The following is a 21,397-nucleotide window of genomic DNA, read 5'->3' as shown; positions in this document are numbered from 1 at the left end:
AAAAAAACGCAGGGGGTAAGCTTTATCTAGTAAAGATCCACACTGGGGTACTTAAAGATGGAAAGATACAAGTAAGGGTTTGCTTTAAAATATTCCAAAATGGGGGTGCAGAGGGACTGGGGGTGCAGAAATGGCTCTCTTTACTTTCGTGATGACTTTGAAGTTTCTGTACTAAAAAGTTGAGATGTAAAAGAAAATAAAACAGGAGGGGACTCACCAAGCTGATGGTGACAATCTCTTCATAAGCCAGGGAGGTCTCCCCGGCAATCATGGCTGAGCCTCGCAGATTCTCTACGCCCAGACCTTCCTCCTTCCCAATGATATCCATGATGACATACCTTCAAGAACCAAACGCCGGTTAAAGACTGAGCTCCAGCCCAGAAAAATCCAAGGTGGATGTGTTTCCAGGGGCCCAAGGAAGGAAGGATGAGCAGGTGAGGGATTGCAAGATGACAGAGCAGCCAGAGGTGAAATGAAAGCAGGGGGTCTAAAACCCTCACGATGGGCCCTCCAGTCTCTAGAAGGGCAAGTACAGCATGAATAATTACCACCCCTCCAACCAAAGATAAAGGTTGAATGTTTGGAGGCTATTCTAATGAAACGTTACTCCCACCCCGCATTCCTCCAAAAGCCAGCTAGAATAGCCTTTAGTCTCCAGAGAGAGGGGGGTATACATGGAGAAGCTACTTCATTCACAATCAATCAGTCAAGATTCCATGGCCATGTAAGTACACCCAACGCATTAGAGTCATAAAAGGCATGTCAGCGCGTTAAATGTTCCAAGAAGTAAACTGCAGCAAAGACGCTTGTTAGATCTCGTTGAACTCGGTGTTTCTCAATCTTACCTGACTATGAGAAATTTTAACTCCCCTTCCACCTCCCCACACCAGATCACCTACTAACATTCCAGAAAACTCAGCCTGGGAAATTCTGACTTGGTCAACCCCACTAAAAAGCCCCCATCAACCTTCCCTGGAAAAGACAGCTGGCATAGCCTTTGACATTCTCACAGAGTCCCTGCCCACATCTCCCCAGCTCGTCAAAGCACCGCTGTACCAGTTTGGCTAATGTGACCATAAACCGAAAAACCTGCGGCTCCAGGGACATTGCGAGAATCCAACCTAATTCTCCTAAATCTCCATCTTGGGGATGACAAGGATGGGTTCACCCTAAAAAAAATGCCCCAGGTGTCTAAGTACTCAGTGCCCACAATGGAAGTGTGGGGGGGGGGTCCCATGGTACAAATACCACCACCCGCCTGAAAATACCGTCACCAGCCCAGGGGCTAAGAGACAGATTCCCCGCAAGCAGCTGAAATTAGCCACTGGAAAAATGAGGGGGCAGCCTTAGCTGTTAAGGCATTTACCTGGATTCTCCTTCTTCCTCGATGTGTTTACAGTGGACGGAGTTCAGGGAGCTGATTTTCGTGTAATCTTGGGGGGTCAGGTACAGGTATTTAAATCCCTTAAAAATATACACTTCAGTGAGGCTGAGTCCAACATCCCTACACCAACAGCCTTTTTTTTTTTTTTTTATTAATTTTTAGTTTTGGGGTGGAGGTAATTCGATCCTTCCTTCCTTCCTTCCTTCCTTTCTTTCTTTTTCTTTCTTTCTTTCTTTCTTTCTTTCTTTCTTTCTTTCTTTCTTTCTTTCTTTCTTTCTTTCTTTCTTTCTTTCTTTCTTTCTTTCTTTCTTTCTTTCCTTCCTTCCTTCCTTCCTTCCTTCCTTCCTTCCTTCCTTTCTTTCTTTCTTTCTTTCTTTCTTTCTTTCCTTTCTCTTTCCTCTCCTTCTTCCCTCCCTCCCTCCTTTCCTTCCTTCCTTCCTTCTTTCACTTACTTATTTGTTTGTTTGTTTGTTTATTTTAATGGAGATACTGGGAATTAAATCCAGGACCTCCTGCAATGCTAAGCAAGCACTTTACCACTGAGCTCTACCCTCCACACTCCCAGTTTTGTTTTTTTTTTTTTAAATGTCAGCTCTAGGTAGGGAGGATGTTAATAACATGTTAACAACACAGTCACCTAACTGATGTTAATACCATACTAGTAACAGCTATAAAGTGAAGGGACTGTGTGTTTTCCACTCATCCTTATAACACAAACTTTTTTCCTGGTCTCTCGGATTTAATGTTTCTTAATCATCTTTACATTCTGTCTCCCCTACGGAGCCTTTCAGATGCTTTTTTTTATTTAATACCAAACCCCTCCCCCAATAAAATGTTATTACAGATATATTGTTTACATAATGTATGTCTGTATATGTGTGTGTGTGTATATGCTTTTTATGTGAAAAGAATAATTTGTGCCCCTTCTGGGGGAGGGGGAAATATTACCCCCTGAGAACACATGCTCTGGTTGCAAAGAATAAATCTGTCCCCCTGCATTTCACATCACAAAATGTGTGCTTTTGTCGAATTCATTTTGCCTCTTATAGCTGGTGTCACTGTATCTCCTGCATGACTTTTAAGAACTCCCCGAGGCCAGGGAGACACATTCTTCACCTTTGCATCCTCAGTGTGCACTGTGTTCAGGAGATGCTCAGAATATACCAACTCTGTGTTTCTATAAAAAATAACTTTTAAGAATTATTGTCCCCCTAAGGAGTCTTTTTAGACTTTTTTTTCCCCTAATCTTCAACCCCACCCACAAAATTTTAACACTAATATACTGTGTGCCTGTTTATGTGCTGTATGGATATCTGTGCTTTATACATAAAGAGCGATACCGCGTTTTCCGCTCCCTTGGAGGTGCGGTTACCCACCCCTCCAATGGAAAATACAGCTCGAGCTTACGGGCTCACACTGCCACGCCGGCTTCGTGATGTACCTTGTGGGGGTCTGCCGGGTCCTCCCAAGCCACCTGGAACATGTGTTTGATCTCCTCTGCGAGGCCGATACGGGCCCCGCTGTTGGCAGCGAGGTAGATTTTAGGGATGCCCTCTGCTCGGGCCATCTCGGATGCCCGCAGGTACAGAAGGTCTTCTCTGGGGCCAAAGGATCCGATTCGGAAGGTGATGTCATTGCTGATGAGGATAACGTCCCGCCCTTCCGGGTACTCGGGGGTCTTAAACCTCATTTTGAAGGCCACCATGCCCACCTGGGGAGGAGACAGATGCACAAGGAAAACGAGTTTGTTTCTTTAGGGGGACCTTTTTTTTTTTACAAGGGTGGTTCCAGCCGGGGGCTGGGCTCTGCTGAGTTCTCACCTCATTTCCTCCAGGAAGTCGGTTCATCTCTGCCAGCTGGCCCTGAGGGTCCAGCACCAATTCGGTGTATGTCAGGATGTCTTTGGGGTACTTGTCTGGGGAGCCCCACATTTTAAAAAGAGCCTGCAGAGAGGGGAGGAAAGAGAAAAACCAGAAGTCATCCATAAGGAGGTACAGTGTGTTCAGTTTCCTTTTCTTCATGAGGACCATGTTCTTCAGAGTGGGGTCTTCTGAAGAGTAACTGAGGATGAGGGGTGTGGATGCAGGTAGAGCCTCTAAGGGGACCAGGGGTGGAGCTGCATCTCAGCCCCAGAACTTGCCTGCCTGAACATCTCCGGGAAGTCATACACGTAGGTGGTCCCCAGGGACTGGGCCTGGAACCGCTTGGCCTGAAGCAGGTCCTTGGTGACGTAGGGAGTGTTGATCAGCATCCCATGCTGGGGCCCTTGTTTGTTGCCAAAGGAGTGAAACATGATCTGGATGGGAGAGAAAGAGAAAAAGAGAGTGGGAGAGGCAAGTCTCAGAGAACCACGCACCTGCCCAGTTTATTTCTACCCGGTCCTCAATGAAAATGCAATGGGGTGGCGGGTCGAGGTGGAAACACAGCACGTATCACATAACACAGTGAGTGGTCCCGGAGGAGTAATCCTCTCTTCTCTACCCCTGTGGGCAACCAGAGCCAGGAGGGACAGTGGGAGACGTAGGCACATCGCTCCAAAGACGTAACTATCCTACAATTAGCACACACACATGCACACACACACACACACACACCCCAAATAAATTAGTGTGTTTGTAAAACCTGGTAAAGTCCAAGTAAGATCTGCATTTAAGTTAAAAGACTAAACCAGTGTGAACTTCCTGTCTTGATAAAGTCGCTGATTATACATGATGTTATCACTGGGGGAAGCTGGGGAGAGGGGCACAGGAGAACTCTCTGTACTGTTTTCTCCTCTGCTAATTCTTCAACTTCAAGAGAGTCTAAGCATTTTGAAATAAAAAGATTTTACATATACACACACACACACACACACGTATGTATGTGTACGTGTGTGTGTGTGTGTGTGTGTGTGTGTGTGTGTATATATGTAGCAGTCAACAGGCTATTTGAGTCACTTTATAAGAGTCTGTTCCAAGACACGGTTGGGGTGAATACCATTTCCCTAAGTGAACTTGGGAGCTGCGTTATGATTAACCACAATTCTCCACATCTTATCCCAAACATGGTCCTGGAATGGATTAAACTTTGTCTTCATTCTCCTTCCCAGGGGAATGAACTTATTGGGATTCAGGAGCGAACATGTTTGTCAGAAAACTCAGAGGCGTTGCCCCAATCCGGTGCGGCAAAGCCACCAAATGCCATTTTAGTGTACGTCCTGCCCTCTAAGCAGCCTGCCTCTGCTCTGACTTGCCTTCTGGGGCCCCACCCGGCCTTACATTTCCAGATCTGGGGTCGGTCACTTCTTTGTAGAGGCTGATGTCCAGATAGTAGCCAGACTCGTTGGTGATGAACAGGCGGATGGGCACAGCGCTGTCCAAGGTGGTCTGGCGGATGTTGATCTTGACCTCAGCCTGGAGCACGCGGAGCCTCCACAAGCGGCTGCCGTAGCGCATCACCATGGAGCGCACTGCCTCTTCGATCTGCCCCAAACCACAGCAGTTCCATTTCAGAACCCGCCTCGCGCACGCTGGTGACAGTTCTAGCTCTGATTATAGCTCAATGATGGGATATACCGAATGCAAAATGCACAGCACGTATATAGCAGGACAACACACAACATGTATCCATATTAGCTAATAACCATCAAAGGCATCATGCTAAGCATTTAAGCTCATTCTCTCTCTCTGTCCCCATGATTACTCAGAGAGGCCGACACTTCTGTCCCCCATTGACAGATGAGGATACTGAGGCTGGTGAGAGCTAGTGCTTCTGCATTACACCGTATTTATCTCCATCATGCAGCCCACGCCTATGCATTTTCTCTTCCGGGAACCACGTGGACGGGTGGAGTCGGGGCTCAGCGTGGGCCCCGTGCACCCAAATATGCCAAGCTGATGCACCAGGACTTCTTCCAACCCAGAATCACCTCCATAAACCCTGCCCCTCATGGAGAACCAGCCCGTGGGGAATGGCTCAGCCACAGACCTCAGGTGCTCCCGTCCCCTCCCCCACACACATGCAGCCCCCCAACAGAGCCTGGACTATCAGAACAGGGACAGTCCTAAGGGTAGGGCCCTGGCTGAAATATGGCTCTAGAATTAATCGACTGGTCTCTTCTCCACCTGCAGCAGCTGAGGCTCAGACATGCACGTACGCGTCCTGGAACCCCGGTCTCCAGCCCTGGAAGACAGTACCCCGAAGCAGGAAGGTCCCGGTGACGGTGAACCCAGGGCCTGGGGAGAGCCCCACCCCCAGAGGCGAGACCTTAGAGGGGTCCATGATGACGGTGGGCACGAAGTTGAGGAAGATGTGGTTGCAGTCGGTGCGCACGTTGGTGTTGTTGAACGCCACCTCCAGCTCGTCCATGGCCTCCAGGAGTAGCCGCTCCCCCTCGTTCTGCAGGTACTCGAAGGAGGCTTCCTGCCCAAGGAGGGAGAGGTAGCTGCTAAGGCCAGGGCCGCGGGGCCCCACCCGGCCTCAGACAGGGAGCAGGAGAGGGACATATTCCCCTCCTCCAAAAGAGCCCTGCTTCCAGAGGTGAAGGGACATCAAAGGCTGTCGCGTGTATTCAGCACATCTTTTATTTTCTGTATTCTGATGCTTTGACAGCTGGGGCCTTGCTGACCCTGGAGGGGCTGCCCTTCCCAGGGTTCCTCAATTCCCAGAGACAGTAAATAACTCATCCATGAGCACGCTTTTCATGCAAACCAGCCAATCCAGAGCCCACACCCCAACTACCTCCTTTGTCAGGCTCTCACGACCACCATCCACCTGCCCTAATCACTCCAGCGCCAGGTACCAGACAACAGGGACAACCCCTCTACTCAGAGCCTGCTGAAATCACTCAAGATTGCCAATCTCAAGCCTGCCCCCCCTGCCTCACCTATTCCTATAGGGCCTGCAGACTCCACAGTAAAGGCTCCTGTCCACGTATCCCCCTCACTCAGCCTCCTGACCAACCCTGGTGTTCCCCCTGTGGCCCCTGTGGCACAGCATGTCCCCTCCTCTTGGGATCTGTGAGTGACAAACAAACCACCTTTCCAGTGGCAACCATCTCCTGACCAGTTGGCCTTATTGTACGTGAATGATCATAAAAGCTATTAAAATATCTAGGTGACTGGGGTAGCAAAACATTGCGATTAGCTTAACATCCATCACTAGGAGATTTCTTAAAAACACTACACGCACATGATACATCCATGCAAGGGAACTGCATGAGGGAAATCATCTTCATTAACATGGACAAGGGTCTACAGGTTAAAAAAAAAACCCAACTCTTTAAATGATTTGTCTATCCTGAGCTCCCATCTATAACATTACACCTACAACCCTATGTATGGAATTAGGTCTCAAAAGGGCCACCAACAGGGCTGACCCCTGAGTGGCAGGATTCTGGGTCCTTCCCCTGGATTTTTTGAAAGTCTTCTCAGTATTGTCTGCAATCTTCACAAGGATTACTTTTCTAATGCAAGAAACAATGGAAAATGATCATGCACTCAATCAGGGGGAAAAAAATCCCCTTAACAAACCAGGGTCTTTCTTTTCTATCCTTCCAATTCTCTTCCCACACAGAGATCTTGGTGACAGAAGCAGGAATTCACATGACACCCCACGAAAAGAGGCCATTTCAGTGTCCACCTCCGGCCACCCCAGACTGGAGCAGCAGTCACGAGGGCAGGGCTGAGCATGCCCTGTGCACCCCGTGATCCCCAGCACGCAGCCCAGGGCCTGACCCAGGGCAGGAGCTCCGTGGAGGGAAGGCCAGCATGTGAGCGACAAGTTCAGGAGGTGTAAGGAACACACCGTGACGTCCTACCTTGGTGATCAGGTCGGAGTGCCTGATGATGACGCGGATGAAGAACCTGTGGTCGGTCACCTCCACGCCCTCCTTCACTCTGGCGGCACCCAGGTAGAGGTGCATCTTGTGGTTGGCGCAGGGCATGGCGGTCACGTCAAAGTTCCGCAACCGGCTGAGCTCCAGCTGGAAGGCCAGGGCCGGCTCCAAGTGACGGTAGATGCGGTCTTCTGCAAACTGCAGGCCGACCGGAGAGAGAAACCAGACGGACACACAGGCACATGCGGAGCTGGGTGCTGGGCTGGGTGCCTGCTTGATCCATGCCCCACTCTCCTGCACTCCCTGGTGTTTCCAGGTTTAGTGCTCAGGAATGAAAAGTTCATGGTGTCCTCTAATTGTGAGCTCAAGAGATTTGGGATTTTGCGAAGGTCTGGAGGAGAGCCAGGAATTGTGCTGGCATGACCTTCTTGGCCCTGGGGCAGCCTAACTAGTTCCCAGCACCTGCTGGCACCACCTGGCTGTTTTCTATCTGTCACAGCACAGAATATTTCCCAAGAAGTCACTAACCCCTGATTTCCTTGTAGACACTAGTCCCCAAAAGGAAGAGACTGATGGAGCTGGAGACCGAACTGAAGAGAAAATGAAGAAACTAGAGAAAGGATGAGTCTTAACTAGGAAAGTCAGACTTTGGATAAATTAAAAAACAGGGTTTGGTGGCCTCCTGGATCTGTGCTGGCAACAAGCCCACCTGTTCTAGAACAGGGATGGGCAAACTTTTTCTTAAAAGGGCAGAGGATTGATGGACTATACTGTCAGTCACAACCAGTCGGCCCTCCAACATGCGGTCTGTAGGTTCCACATCCACGGATTCAGCCAACCTCGGAGATTCCATCGGTGGTTGGCTGAATCCGTGAATGTGGAGTCTGCAGATACGGAGGGCTGATGTACCCAATTCGGCTGCTGAAGCAAAAAAGCCACAGGAGACAGTCAGTGATTAATGGGCATGGCCTCTGTTCTCATCAAACTCTGGTTATAAAAACAGGGGGCCTGCCTGCAAGCCATGGTTTGCCAACCATTGTTCTAGAAGAACATAAGAAAAAGAGGTTGGGAGAACCATCTGAGTTACACCAGCAAGTACAAAAGGCATCCAGGTGAGAGAGAAACCTGGAGCGCAAAACACAAGGTTTGAGCTCCACATAGAAACCCAGGGCTCTCACTGGAAATACCATCCCAGAGGAAGGCTGGGGTCTACACAAATCTGCACGTTCTAGAATATGGGGAGACCAGAAGGACTGGGGACCACATTCTTCCTGAACACCAAAGATGCCCGGGGAGCTCTTCACCCTACCTCGTCTCTTGCTCTGAATGTGAAAAACTTGGGAAATTCTTTCTGCAAAAAGAAATCCATAGAAAAGACAATTAAATCAAGCAAGACCCACTGAAATCTCTGTATACCTGTTTTGTGATTTTTAGCCAGAACCCAGTCCCCTTACAGAAGGAATCATCGGAAAGCCGTCTCTCCTCTAGCCACTGATCTTTTCCACCCCAATCTACAGAGTAAACGTCAAACAAATGGCCCTGGGTCTTGAAGGAGGGGAAGGACTCACACAGGTGCGTTGAGAATCGGACTGACCTCTTGGGCTATTAGGAATGTGATTCTTCGGAGTCCACAATCCACAAGGATGTTTTTCTGCATTAAAAGCCAAACACAAATGGAATCATACTTGGCCACAAAAAGGAGTGAAGGCCTGATGCACCTTACCACACGGACGAACCTTGAATGCATGCTAAGTAAAAGAGGCCAGTTCCCAAAGACCTCATACTGTATGAAATCCCATTTATTCCATTTATACGAAATATTCAGAATAGGCAAATGCATAGAAACAGAAAGTAGGTTAGTGGTTACCTAGGGCCGGGGAAAGGGTGTTGGGTTGAGGGGGAAATGGGGTGACTGCTAATGGATACAGGGTTTTTTGGTGGATGTGAAAATATTCTAAAATACAATGATGCTTATACAAATTTATGAATATATAATAGTCTCCCCTTATTCATGGGGGAATATATTTATTCCAAGACCCCTGGCGGATGCCTGAAACCACGGATAGTGCCCAACACTGTATATATACTATTTTTTTTCAATACATACATACTGATGATGAAGTTTAATTTACAAATTAGGCACGGTAAGAGACTGACAGCAATAATAACAAAATAGATCAATTATAGCTATCTACTGTAATAGAAATTATATCAGTGGTCTCTCAAAACATTTTCTTGCACAAATTTAATGCCTTTTCCATCTTAACTAAGCCTTTACCACTCACTGTGGCTGTAATTTTTGTCGTTTGGGGTGAGACAGCACAACTAGCATTCATTTCTTTTTCCTCCTTTACAATTTCACGGATAGAAGATTCATTCTTCCCGTAGCTCTCCGCAACAAAGCTGACAGTTTTTTTTTTTTTTTCCTGTCTTATGAAAACAAGGACTTCCACCTTTTCACTTAAAGGAAGCACTTTACAGCTTCTCTTTGGCATGTCCGAATCGCCAGCATCACTACTTTTGCACTTTGGGGGCAATATTAAGTAAAATAAGGGTGACTTAGCACAAGAACTGTGATACCACCTCAGTTGATGGGATAACCGAGCCGGCTACTAAGTGACTAATGGGTGGATACCCTGGACAAAGGGATGGTTCACATCCTGGCAGGACAAAGCAGGATGGCAAGAGATTTCATCATGCTTCTCAGAATGGTGCACAACTTAAAACTTATAAATTACTTATTTCTGGGGTTTTCCATTTAATATTTTTGTACTGTGGCTGACCGTGGGAAAATGAAACTGAAAAACAAAACTGCAGATGAAGGGACTACTGCACCGAGAAGCAATGAACTGTACACTTTAAATGGGGGAATAGTGCGTATGTGAACTATATTCAATAAAGCTATTAAATATATATATATGGGGGGGAGGGTATAGCTCAGTGGTAGAGCCCGTGCTTAGCGTGCATGAGGTCCTGGGTTCAATCCCCAGTACCTCCATTAAAATAAACAAACAAACAAATAAATACCTATTACCCCCCAAAGAAAAAACTCATTAAAAAATATATTTTAAAATATATGTATTATATATACATATATATATATTTTTAACATTTCATGAACTCTTTAATGAAATTGGCATTAAGTGACCCTTATATATTATATTATTTAAAAAGATGAGTAAAAAAGCCTGACACAGAAAAGTACAAACTGTATGACTTAATTGATACAAAACTCAAAAGCAGAAAAAACAGAATAGATATTGTTGGAAGTCAGAATAGTAGTTGGTAATCTCTGGCCGGGGAGAGGTAGTCTTGCGAAGGAGGCTCAAGAAGGGGCCAGAACAGTCTATAAAATGGGGTGCTGAGATTTTTAGCTCAGAAATTAATCAGATCTGCCAGGCACACTGTCTGGCTGTTAGTTCTTTCCACTGTATACATGGGAAAAGTAAGGATCAGAGAGGTTAAGTAACCTGCCAGCGGTAACACAGCACCTTCCCAATATTTCTACTACCTACGCTTGCCAAGCTGCTCCACATCTGTTTGCAGACAGGATCCCTGAGCCTATGTAACAGCTGTCCCTACTGCTGGGTGAGCATCCATGCTGGCAACGGTCACCACGTTTATAAAGCCAACCCACAATTATTTGCATATGCAGTTGTTAATGTAAGTGACCATTTAAAAATTGTGTTTTCTGGCTTATCCCAAGAAAAACATTTCCCCCAAACTCCAAAACTATTTATTGAATGTGTCTTTTGGGCTAAGTGGTGTATGTACTGTGACATCTCATCATGGCAACACCCGGAGAGAGAGAAACGCCACCCCTATGTGACTGAGGAAGAGGCTGAGGTTCTGCATGTTCTATCGTGGTGCCCAAGGTCACCGGTGCAGCAGAGCTAGGATGGGGAGCCAGGTCTATGGCTCTGAAGGACTCAGCAGGACTCCGGGCACACAGACACTTCAGCAAGATAGTCCCTCCTCCTTCTCCAGGGACCCAGAACCAGAGGATGCCCAGCACACCTTGGACTGCACAAATGTCCGGAAAATCGGCACCAGCTGCTCGTCCTCCAGGTGGTCCGCGTACTGGATGGCCACGTTCAGGATGTGGATCGGCTCTTCTCGGAGACTCTGGGAGAGGAACCCAAGGGCAGGCAGTAGAAGGGTCCGGGGCCCCAGCCCACCCCCTCCTCGGCTTGCTCCCTGCCCAGACACTGACCTTGCTGTCGTCCTCGGAGAACAGGGTAGTGCGGGCCTTGCTGAAGAGGGGGGTGTCCTTGGGCACATTGGCGAAGCAGGAGATGACCTCGTCAAAGTTCCTGGGGGTGCAGGGCAGAGAGGGAGGGTGAGGGGCTGCTGCCCCAGGAGGTCACAGGTCAGACCGGGACCCTCCCTCTTTCCCAACCACCACTCTGTAAGCGCATCCAAGCCTGTGCAGAGTTCATGCGATTCCTGGCAAGGCACCATCGATGGGGTTCTTCCCAAAAGGGAAGAATGAACCTCCATGATCTGAGATGGTGAATAGCGGGGAGGGTATAGCTCAGGTGGTAGAGCCCATGTTGAGCATGCACGAGGTCCTGGGTTCAATCCTCAGTACCTCCTCCAAATATAAATAAATAAACAAACAAACTCAATCACTCCCAGCCCCCTCATAAAACAACAGAAAAGAAAAGCAAAATGTGAGATGGTGAATAAAGGAAAGGATTCCAACATTTTGGGGCATCGCTGGGGTCCCCTTTTTACTGGCTGGGAGACCCCTACAACCTCATCTCATCTCTCTGAGTTAACTGAAGATAACAAAAGTATTCACTGCACCTCCCGAGGCTGTTGTGAAGATACAAGATAACTGTGGGGGGGCAGGAGGGGACAAATTAGGAACATGAGATTAACAGAGACCCACTACTATATATAAGATATAAAACAAGGGCCTACTTCATAGCACAGGGAACTATATTCAGTATTTTGTAATAAGCTGTAATAAAAGAGACGATATATGTGTGTGTAACATAATCACTATGCTGTACAACTGAAATTAACACAACAGTGTAAATCTATCGTACTCCAATAGCAACAAAAAAGAAATAGTGAAACAACTTGTGGAAAAAAAAGATACAGTATAATCTAAGCCTGATGCAGAACACACAGGACCAAGCTGAAAAGAGGGCAACAATGCTGAAGTTTTTGACTCTGTTTTTTACACATGAATTACAGTTTAAAATACAGTATTTTATATGTATTATCTCATTTAATTTTCCTGGTGACCCTATGAAGGAGATCTTTCTCTAATGCCCATCACACAGATGAGAAAGCGAAGGTACAGAGAGGTTCAATACTTTGTTCAGAGTCTCACAGTTTGGAAGCAGTGCAGAGCCAGAATTCAAACGCAGGGGGTGCTGACGCCCACACTCTCGGCTGTGATATTATTAATCTGTTACTATTCTGTTTTAGTTTTTTTTGGGGGGAAGGAGGTAATTAGGTTTATTTATTTATTTTTGGAGGAGGTTCTGGGGATTGAACCCAGGACCTCGTGCATGCTAAGCACGCGCTCTACCACTGAGCTCTACCCTCCCCCTGATATGTTGATATTAACTTGCTGTGTCACGTGTCTGGGTCGCCCCAACCCGTGTGTGCAGTGTGTGCAATGAAGGGGTGGGGGGGTGGTCAAGCTCACTCAACCCCTCTGCTCAGGGTGTTCCAGGGAGACCAGGCCACGCTGGGTACCTGGTGAAATCCTCGAATCTCTGGAAGGCGACCATGGCTCCCATCCGCTGGCACAGGGGGGAGAAGCCACTGTCCATGAAGAGCTCCGTGCTGTGTCTCAGCAGTTCAGGGTTGGTGACACTAATGGGGGCGGCCATCCTGCGGGGGGCATGGGGACAGGGAGCTGGGGATGAGGCAGCTGCTCCCAGATCTGGCCCCCAAGAGCCGTTCCTGCTCTGGAAGCTTCGGTGAGCCAGGACTGCAAAGAGGGGGGCTCAGAATTGGGGGTGGAGGGAACAAGGGTGGAGGCCGGGGGCTGGGGAGTCTTGTCTGATTCCCCCAGACCTGGTTGTAGACCAAGAACTCAACAGATGAATGAATGAATGAATGGTACACGCAGGCATACCGATCCAGTCCTAACATGTCCCCAGACTAAATCCACACTAGTGAACTCAGCCACAGAGAAGGAACTGCCAGCATCAATTTCTCCTGGAGAGCCCCAGCCCCTGGGCCTGCTAAGGGCCCAGGCTTGGTTCTAAAGGACACTCTAGGCCTCTGCTTCCTGTACCCCTCCCCTCAATCAAACTGCACTCAGGACAGGTTCAGAAACCACAACTGAGCCCTAGGCCAGCAGCGCGCTGGAGCTGAAGCAGGTACTACCCCCAGGACTGCATACCAGGAGCAAATCCAAATGGGTGCCCTGGGTGGTTAGAGCCAGGCTCTGGTATTGAGCGAAGGAGGGGGTGTGCATCAGATCGGGGGGTGCAGACAAGAGTCAACAAAGCATGAAGCCTGAAGCTGCTCTCCTGAAAAGGACACCTGCTTGAAAGGCTGGCCCTAGGCTGGTGTCCAGGAAGTCCAGGAGGGTTCCCACCATCCCCTAAATGATGAGGGAGGCTCACTGAGCCCAAATTGTTTGTACTTTGTGGTTTCTGCTGAGCTTTCCTTCTGGACTCGAGGATTTTGGTACGTGCTAAGCAGAGGGTGCCTATGTGACCAGCTCCCAGAGAAAACCCAGGGCGGTGAGCCTCTGAGCAGCTGCTGGACGACACTGCACACACATCATCACAACTCGATGCACATCCTGGGTGACTCCAATGGGATGGGACTCTTGGGAGCTTGCGCCTGGTGTCCTCCGGACTTGACCCCAAGTCCTTTGCTGACCAGGCTTTGTGTCTTTCGCTATAAGTCATAGTGGTGCGCATGACTCTAGGCTGAATCCTGGAAACCTTCCTAGTGAATTGTAGAAATTGGGGATGCTCTTGGGGATCCCAACCCAGGTGAAGCAGGGCCCATCTGTGCCTTCCTGTTGGATATCGCAGAAATCATCAGCCAGGCCCCCTGCTCCCGGATAGCTAAATGCAAAGGTGACCCTGGCAGGGCAGCATGGGCTGAATTTGGCCCACAGATGGACTCTCTGGCTCCAGATTGACTGATCTATTCAGCACTTTTTTTTGGTACAATATATTCTTGTTGCTTATCTATTTTGTACACAGTAGTTTGTATCAATCCCATACCCCTATCTTGTCCCTCCCCACTTCCTTCTCCCTACTGGTAACCACTAGTTTGTGCTCTGTACTATACCTGTGAGTCTGTTTCCATTTTGCTCTATACATTCATTTGTTTTGTTTTTAGGTTCCACATATAAGTGATGTCATATGGTATTTGTTTTCCTTTCTGACTTACATTATTAAACGTAATATTCTCTGGGTCCATCCACATTTTGCTGCAAATGACAGAATTTCATTCTTTTTATGGCTGAGTAGTACTCCAGTGTGTGTGTGTGTGTGTGTGTGTGTGTGTGTACACCACATCTTATTTATCCATTCATCTGTTGATGGACACTTGGGTTGTTTCCCTGTCTTGGCTACTGTAAACAATGCTGCTATGAACATTGGACTATGTGGTACCTTTAATATATTCCTACACATTAATTAGCTATCTACACTGGAAAGTTGAGGATTTTTTTTTTTAAGTCTAGATTTCCTGCTTCTCTTGGAAAAAAACATGGAAAGGTCTGGCCTCACTGGGCTGATTTTCTGGAACTAGGGCAGGAGTCCCTCAGGCACAGCCATGCTCTTGAGTTCCCACCTCTGGCTGTGCTCAGTGCCCCTTGGGTCTGGAACTAAATCCTGGCTGCAGGAGGCCATGCTGGCTTCTTGTCTGACCTTCCCTCTGGTCCCATGACCCAATTTACAGCGTGTCTGGGTCTACAGACACAGGTGCAGAGGGCCCAGCCTGGCCCCACTGGGAGCTGAGACACACTATTACGTATAAGATAAGCTAAGAGGATACATTGTACAACACAGGGAATATAACCAATATTTTATAACAACTATAAATGGAGTATAACCTTTAAAAATTGTGAGTCACTATTCTGTACACCTGTAACATATATCAACTATACTTCAAAAAAAAAAAAAAGAGAGAGAGAAAGCACTAACACTGTTGCCCGTATAGATGTTAAGATCGACTCAATGCCCAAATTCTAATGAGACCATTCTAGCCCCAGGCAAGGCCTTTGGGAACCCCTCTGAGAACCAGAAACAGAGGGATGAAGAAAAGTACAAGAAAAGGCTCCAAATCCCAGGGAGACATCGTTGCTTCAGTAGAAGGTGTCATACTCTACCTGAAGGGAATGGTACCTCGGGCGCGGAAATAAGATGGATTGGAAAAGAGAAGGTGTAGCAGGACTATTCACAACAGCCAAGACGTGGACGCCACCTAAGTCTCCATCGACAGATGACTGGATAAAGAATTTGTGGCATATACATACACACACACACACACACACATACACACAATGTAACATTATCCAGTCATAAAAAAGAATGAAATTCTGCCATTTGCAGCAATATGGATGGACCTGGATTATCATACTGAGTGAAGTAAGTCAGACAGAGAAAGACGAATATTATATGATATCATTTATATGTAGAATCTAAAAAATTATACAAATGAACTTATAAAACAGAAACAGACTCACAAGTATAGAAAATTTATGGTTACCAAAGAGAAAAGGGGTGGGGGGATAAATTAGGAGTATGGGATGAACACATAGATACTACTATTCAATATCTTGTAATAACCTATAATGAAAAAGAATCAGAAAAAAAAATATATAGAACTGAATCACTTTGGTGTACACCTGAAATTAATGCAATGTTGTAAATCAACTAAACTTCAATTTAAAAAAGAAAGAAAGAAAAGGAGATGGTGAGGGGCAACAAAGACACACCAGGATGTCCCCGGGTGAGAATCTCATGAGGATGCAAACAGGCCGACACGTGTGGCCCGGCTGCTGGCTCCAGAGAGCCCTCAAACACTGTAAAGAACTTTGAAATAAGAACACAGCCTGGGCTCAAATTCCCACAGTTTGCAAGCAAAGACCTTGGGGCTCCTCAGCTGTACAACGGAGATGAGAACATGTTTGGGGGTGACAGATTGTGAGGGCTGAACGAAACAGCGTGAAAGCACTTAGCATAGAGGTGACCCACATCCTGCGGTCAGATCATAATAACAGTATCAGTCTGATCATCGCAGGGATCCTGTGTTCATCTACAGCTTTCTGCGTGTGAGGCACTGTCCTAAAGGCTGCAGGTGTCTTATCTCATTTACTACTCATCGTGGTCTTGGACAACCCTGTCCAATAGAACTTTTGGTGGTGATGGAATGTTCTGGAACTGCAACGTCCAATATGGCAGCCACGAGCTGCACGTGAGCCTGTGGCAACTGCAGAGTTAAATGCAGCTTGTGCGACTGAGGAACTGAATTTTTAATTTAATTTTCATGCATTTTAATTTAAATATCCCACGGGTGGGCAGTGGCTACCAGACTGGACGGTGCAGGTGTAGGAGGTAGGCTGTGGGTTCTTTCCATCTGACAGATGACAGAATGGCGATTTGGGGAGATGCCAGGGTGGGGAAGTGGTGTCCTTGAGGTCTCCCCAGCAGCGTTCCCAGATATACCTGCTGGGTCCCTCCAGAAACAGAACTACAGCCATCAAGGAGGAAAGAAACCCAAGGCACCCCGCAGGTGGGTACCACTCTGTACCGGTTTGGGTGGGAGGAGGGCAGCATGAACTGGAATTCCACCACACAGGTGCCATCCGGGAGCTGCCGGTGCTGCAGGCTGTTTAACTCATAGGCGATGTAGCCCCTCCGCACATAAACCTAATGAAACAGAAGCACAGAGGGCATAGTGCCCCAAAACCTGAGAAAACTCAGGCTGGAGGGTACCAGGAACGATCTCGAAGTGATCCCTAAGCAGACGTTAAGAGCAAATTTGCTCACTTTTCAGAACGTTACTTTCTCTGCAAAGGGCTAGAGAGTAAACATTTTAGGCTTTTGTGAAATACATCATCTTTTTCACAACTGCTCAACTCTGCCGTTGTAGCCCATTAGTGCCACAGACAATATGTAGATGAATCGGCATGGCTGTTTCAATAAAACTTTATTGACAAAATCAGGCAGTGGGCCAGCTGTGGCCCATGGGCTATAGCTATAGTTTGCCGAGTCCTGCTCTAGAGTAATGTTGTCCAGAAGAACTGTAACACGGGCCACGTACGCAATTTTAAATTCATTTCAAATTGTCTGGTAGCCACTTTAAAAAAAAAAGGCAACAGGTAAAAATAAGTTGAATAATAGATTTCATTTTATTCCCAATACCTAAATGATTATCATTTCAACATGTAAGCAATAAAATTAAGGCATTTTAAATTCTTTCTCCATACTAAATCTTTGGAATCTGAGTCCCCTGAATTCAGGAGGGCCAGAACAGAAGCAGAAAACCTGGCTCTGATCTGGATTTTGCCACTGGTCATGCTTATCTCTGCCCGACACATAGGGAGGTCACCTTAAATTGTCACCTAGGCTCCTTCCACCTCTCATAGCTCCAAGTAGAAAAATATTCAAAGATAAATCAGAAAGTCTGGATGAAATGCCTCAGACTTGGTCGCTGGGAGTTAGTATTTAACTCTGCCCTGCCCGGAGAAGGCTGGGATGGCACACAAGAGAGCAGAAGTTACCAGCAAGGACTCTGGACCAAGACAGACCTAATGTGGATCCCCGGTCTCCCACTGCCTAGCTGTGTGACCTCAAGCAAGTTGCTTCACCTCTCTGAGCCTCAGTTCCCTTCTCTGTAAAATGGGTGTAAGTAACTGGACCTACCTTGTAGAGAGAATGATAAGATCACGTTTGCAAGGCATGGGGCCCAGGGTTAAGGGTGCACCGGGCGGGCAGTGGGAGCTAGGACAGGCGTGGTCAGTACTGGTGCTGTCCCGGGGGCCTCTCTTCTGCTTACCTCCAAGGATGCCATGCAAACGATTTTGTTAGCATGATAGAAGAAAGTCGGCAGGACGTCAAATATGGTCGTTTCTGAGAGTATTAATTTCTGCAGGACATGGAAAGGGAGAAAAAGGAAAAGTAAGCAAGTTTTAACCAACACTCAGAGAAGCCGGAGGGACGGGAGTAGGAAAGAGAGGTGGGTCCTTTTGTTATCAGGAGATGCTGCCGGTGCGCCAGACCCACGAGATCTGAACATGGAAGCAGTTCTGGGGTGACTCCTCTCCCAGGGCTCACAGCTCCAGACGTGGAGGGGGCGCTGGAAGCTTGTAAATGAACCAGATTTCGGGGTTGGGGAGCCCTGGGAAGATGAAGCCACGACCCAGCCATGTGAGTGCCCGCAATTTCCAATAAGCCCCAGCACATGTGAATTTTTAAAATCACACCTCTTAGGAGAGGAGGCTTTGAGGCGCTGTCCATCCTGCAGGACAAAACCTCTCCCAGAGCCTCCCCAGGGGCCCCCTCAGGCAGCCCCGGCCACAATGCACTAAATCACTGGTGTCTGCAACTGCGCTCTGCACCCACGCCTAGCACCTTGAGGGCTAGGGGAGCCCGCTTCCCACCCTCAGGCCCCACTTGGGCCTTTGCACGAGCTCTGTGCAAAGTGGACGGATGGTGACAGCCTCACCTTGAGGTTTTCCGGGCAGAACTGATGGCCGTACAGGTCGATGGCAGACAGGAAAATGGACTCCACCTGGTTGTGCCTCAGCTCGTAGGAGGGGAGGTGGGAGGCAATCAGGACCTGCAGCAGGAGGGGATGGAGGGGGTGGGTTGAGCCACCCTCACCGGGGAGAAACCAAGGGCCGGGCCCTGCGGGTCAGACCCATATGGGACAGCAGCGGCAGCGTGCAGTGGGGGCCAAGTGTGGGAGGAGGACAGCACCCCGTGACCCCCCTGCACAGTGGGGACCACAGTCCACAACCCTACCTGTCTGGCTCTGAGGGCCACTTTGCAGTGCTCAGTTTTGCTCAGCTGAGTGAGCTCATTGAGGATGGAGGTCAGCTCGTCCGACAGGGAGGGGTCTGGGCCACAAAGCTCATCCTTTGGGAGATAGAAACAAAATCCAAATGGCTCCACCGCAGCACAAGAAAACGTGCCAGCACTCAGCCTTGGCCAGGGGTGTGGCCGTCCCAGCAAACCTGCTGCCTGGCCCTCTGAACACACCTAGCACAGCCTGATACACACACCCTTAACCACTCTCCACCAGGGACCCTCCGTTTGTTCATTCATTCACCCATTAATCCAGCCCAAAACATGCACTAAACTCCTGGCACAAAGAAAAAGACATCTGAGTGTCTGCATCACTGTAATAGGTTCTTACAATGGCCAGACAAGCAGCTAGACCCTTTCCATTCATTTCCAGGTGTGCTTTGCTCAACAAAGGCTCAAACTTAAAAAAAACTCCATCCAAAGGACGTACTTTCGAAAGCGTTATATTATTTTAGCAATGGAATTTCCCCCAAGACTGGATGCATCCCTGGGCATAATAAGTTCCTAATCCTGGCTGCCTGTTGCAATCACATGGGGCAGCTTCGGCCCCAAATTTAATCATGAAGAATTTCAAAACTACACGGAAATTGGTACATTGAGAACCCTATACTCACCATCTAGATTCAGCAATTGCTCAACTAATACTACATTTGCTCTTTTCTAACAAGCATACACGCATGTCTGCACACACACACACACATTTTTTTTTGAAAATCAGTTGCAGACACCATGACCCTTCCCACTATTTCAGAATGTACCTCCTTGAGAAAAAGAGCTTCTCCAGCTAACTGGGGAACTGTTAAAACACCCCAAGAAATGAACATTCAACCAATAATATTATCTAATACACAGTCTCTTTGTTTAAGATTCCCATCGGAGGAGCTTTCAAAAAGTTTTAATGCCTGGGCCCCACCTCCAGAGACCCTGGGTTAATGAACCAAGGGTGGGGCCTGGGCATCTGTATTTTTTAAAAGCTCCCCCACTGCCACCCCAGGTGATTCTCAAGTGCAGCGACGATTAAAATAGTCTCATACCGCACTAGATTTTTAAATGATTCTTTACAAAAATATCAATATTTATGAATCTACCTTGTCAGGATGTTCACTGTTCTATAAGCCCAGGACCAAATCCGGCCCACTGCCCAGTTTTGTAAATAAAGTTTTATTGGAACACAGCCATGCACATTCATTCACATATTGTCCACGGCTGCTGTCACGCTACAATAGCAGGGCTGAGTAGTTTCAGCACAGGCTAGAGGGCCACAAGCCTGAAATATTTACTCTCTGGCCCTTTACAGAAAAAAAAAAAAATCTGCCAATTCCTTCTTGCTGTCAGCCAAGCCCGAGTCTCTGCTGTGATCTGTTCCTCTTAACATTTTCCAAGTCATATTAAGGGAAAAAAATCTTTAGCTATAAAGGAGAGCTAGTTACTACCTAGTAGAAGTAAGAACAAAGAAATTCTATGCTTCTCCAAGAAGGCAAAATGAAAGATCTACTGCAAAAGCCTCCAAATCCAATGTCCCCTGACTAATAATAGCTTGGCAGGACTCTGGAGCCAGGTTGTGGGTTCAAATCCCAGCTCTGCCCTTACAAGCTGGGTGCCCTTGGGAAAGTGACTTCACCTCTCTGTGCTCTGTCAAAGGAGGGTGAGAACAGTACCTGCCTCCCTAGGATTGCTGGGAAAATGAAATGAGTCAGTATTTCAAGTCAGGAGCACCTGGCACATAGTAGGTGCTTTGTGGGTTCGTCATGATAATCCCCAGGGGCTGACAAAACCCACCCACTGCCTGGTTTTGTAAACGAAGTTTCATGGGGCCCAGCCCCGCCTGTTTTCTTGCACTGTACAGTGGGCAGCTTTGAGAGGTCAAGAGCCACCGTATCATGGGCAAAGTCTAACATATTTACTCTCTGGCCCTTTTTGGAAACAGTCAGCGGACCCCTGAGCTACCCTGCTCTAGGTAAAGGGCGCCCTTTCCTGCTTACGATCAACATGATCATCAGCTGGTTCTTCTTGGCCACCTGCGCGTGGGAGAAGATGCAGTCCAGCACCTGCGACATGTCTGGCTTTAGCTGCTCCCTGAGGTTTATCACACACTTGTCGTAGTGGGCTGGAGGGAGACAAAACGCCGCGTGGGGTAAGGCCGGGGGCCCCCCTGCCCCCGCGGATGGTCAC

The 21,397-nt window shown here is 47.8% G+C and overlaps 1 protein-coding gene across 3 annotated transcripts in view; it reads right to left on the bottom strand.

Annotated features, from left to right (window-relative positions):
- The window catches only part of ACACB (acetyl-CoA carboxylase beta), a 110,570-nt gene that overhangs the window by 15,493 nt on the left and 73,680 nt on the right, over nt 1–21,397 (bottom strand). For all 3 annotated transcript variants that reach the window (XM_010999146.3, XM_010999148.3, XM_010999149.3), the window contains 18 exons: nt 21,208–21,332; nt 19,163–19,276; nt 18,864–18,977; nt 18,195–18,284; nt 16,947–17,065; nt 12,915–13,052; nt 11,413–11,512; nt 11,217–11,324; nt 8,794–8,850; nt 8,509–8,550; nt 7,182–7,397; nt 5,630–5,785; nt 4,642–4,845; nt 3,525–3,680; nt 3,205–3,327; nt 2,826–3,095; nt 1,367–1,464; nt 218–338 (listed from right to left, as the gene is read on the bottom strand). In XM_010999146.3, coding sequence (XP_010997448.3) covers nt 218–338; nt 1,367–1,464; nt 2,826–3,095; nt 3,205–3,327; nt 3,525–3,680; nt 4,642–4,845; nt 5,630–5,785; nt 7,182–7,397; nt 8,509–8,550; nt 8,794–8,850; nt 11,217–11,324; nt 11,413–11,512; nt 12,915–13,052; nt 16,947–17,065; nt 18,195–18,284; nt 18,864–18,977; nt 19,163–19,276; nt 21,208–21,332 — 2,351 coding nt within the window. The remainder of the gene's footprint in view (nt 1–217; nt 339–1,366; nt 1,465–2,825; nt 3,096–3,204; nt 3,328–3,524; nt 3,681–4,641; nt 4,846–5,629; nt 5,786–7,181; nt 7,398–8,508; nt 8,551–8,793; nt 8,851–11,216; nt 11,325–11,412; nt 11,513–12,914; nt 13,053–16,946; nt 17,066–18,194; nt 18,285–18,863; nt 18,978–19,162; nt 19,277–21,207; nt 21,333–21,397) is intronic.

This window comes from Camelus dromedarius, chromosome 31 (genome assembly GCF_036321535.1).
Source record: "Camelus dromedarius isolate mCamDro1 chromosome 31, mCamDro1.pat, whole genome shotgun sequence".
NCBI classification, from domain to species: Eukaryota; Metazoa; Chordata; class Mammalia; order Artiodactyla; family Camelidae; genus Camelus; species Camelus dromedarius.
The sequence above is the reverse complement of the archived record's forward strand: the minus strand, read 5'-3'. Positions and strand labels throughout refer to the sequence as shown.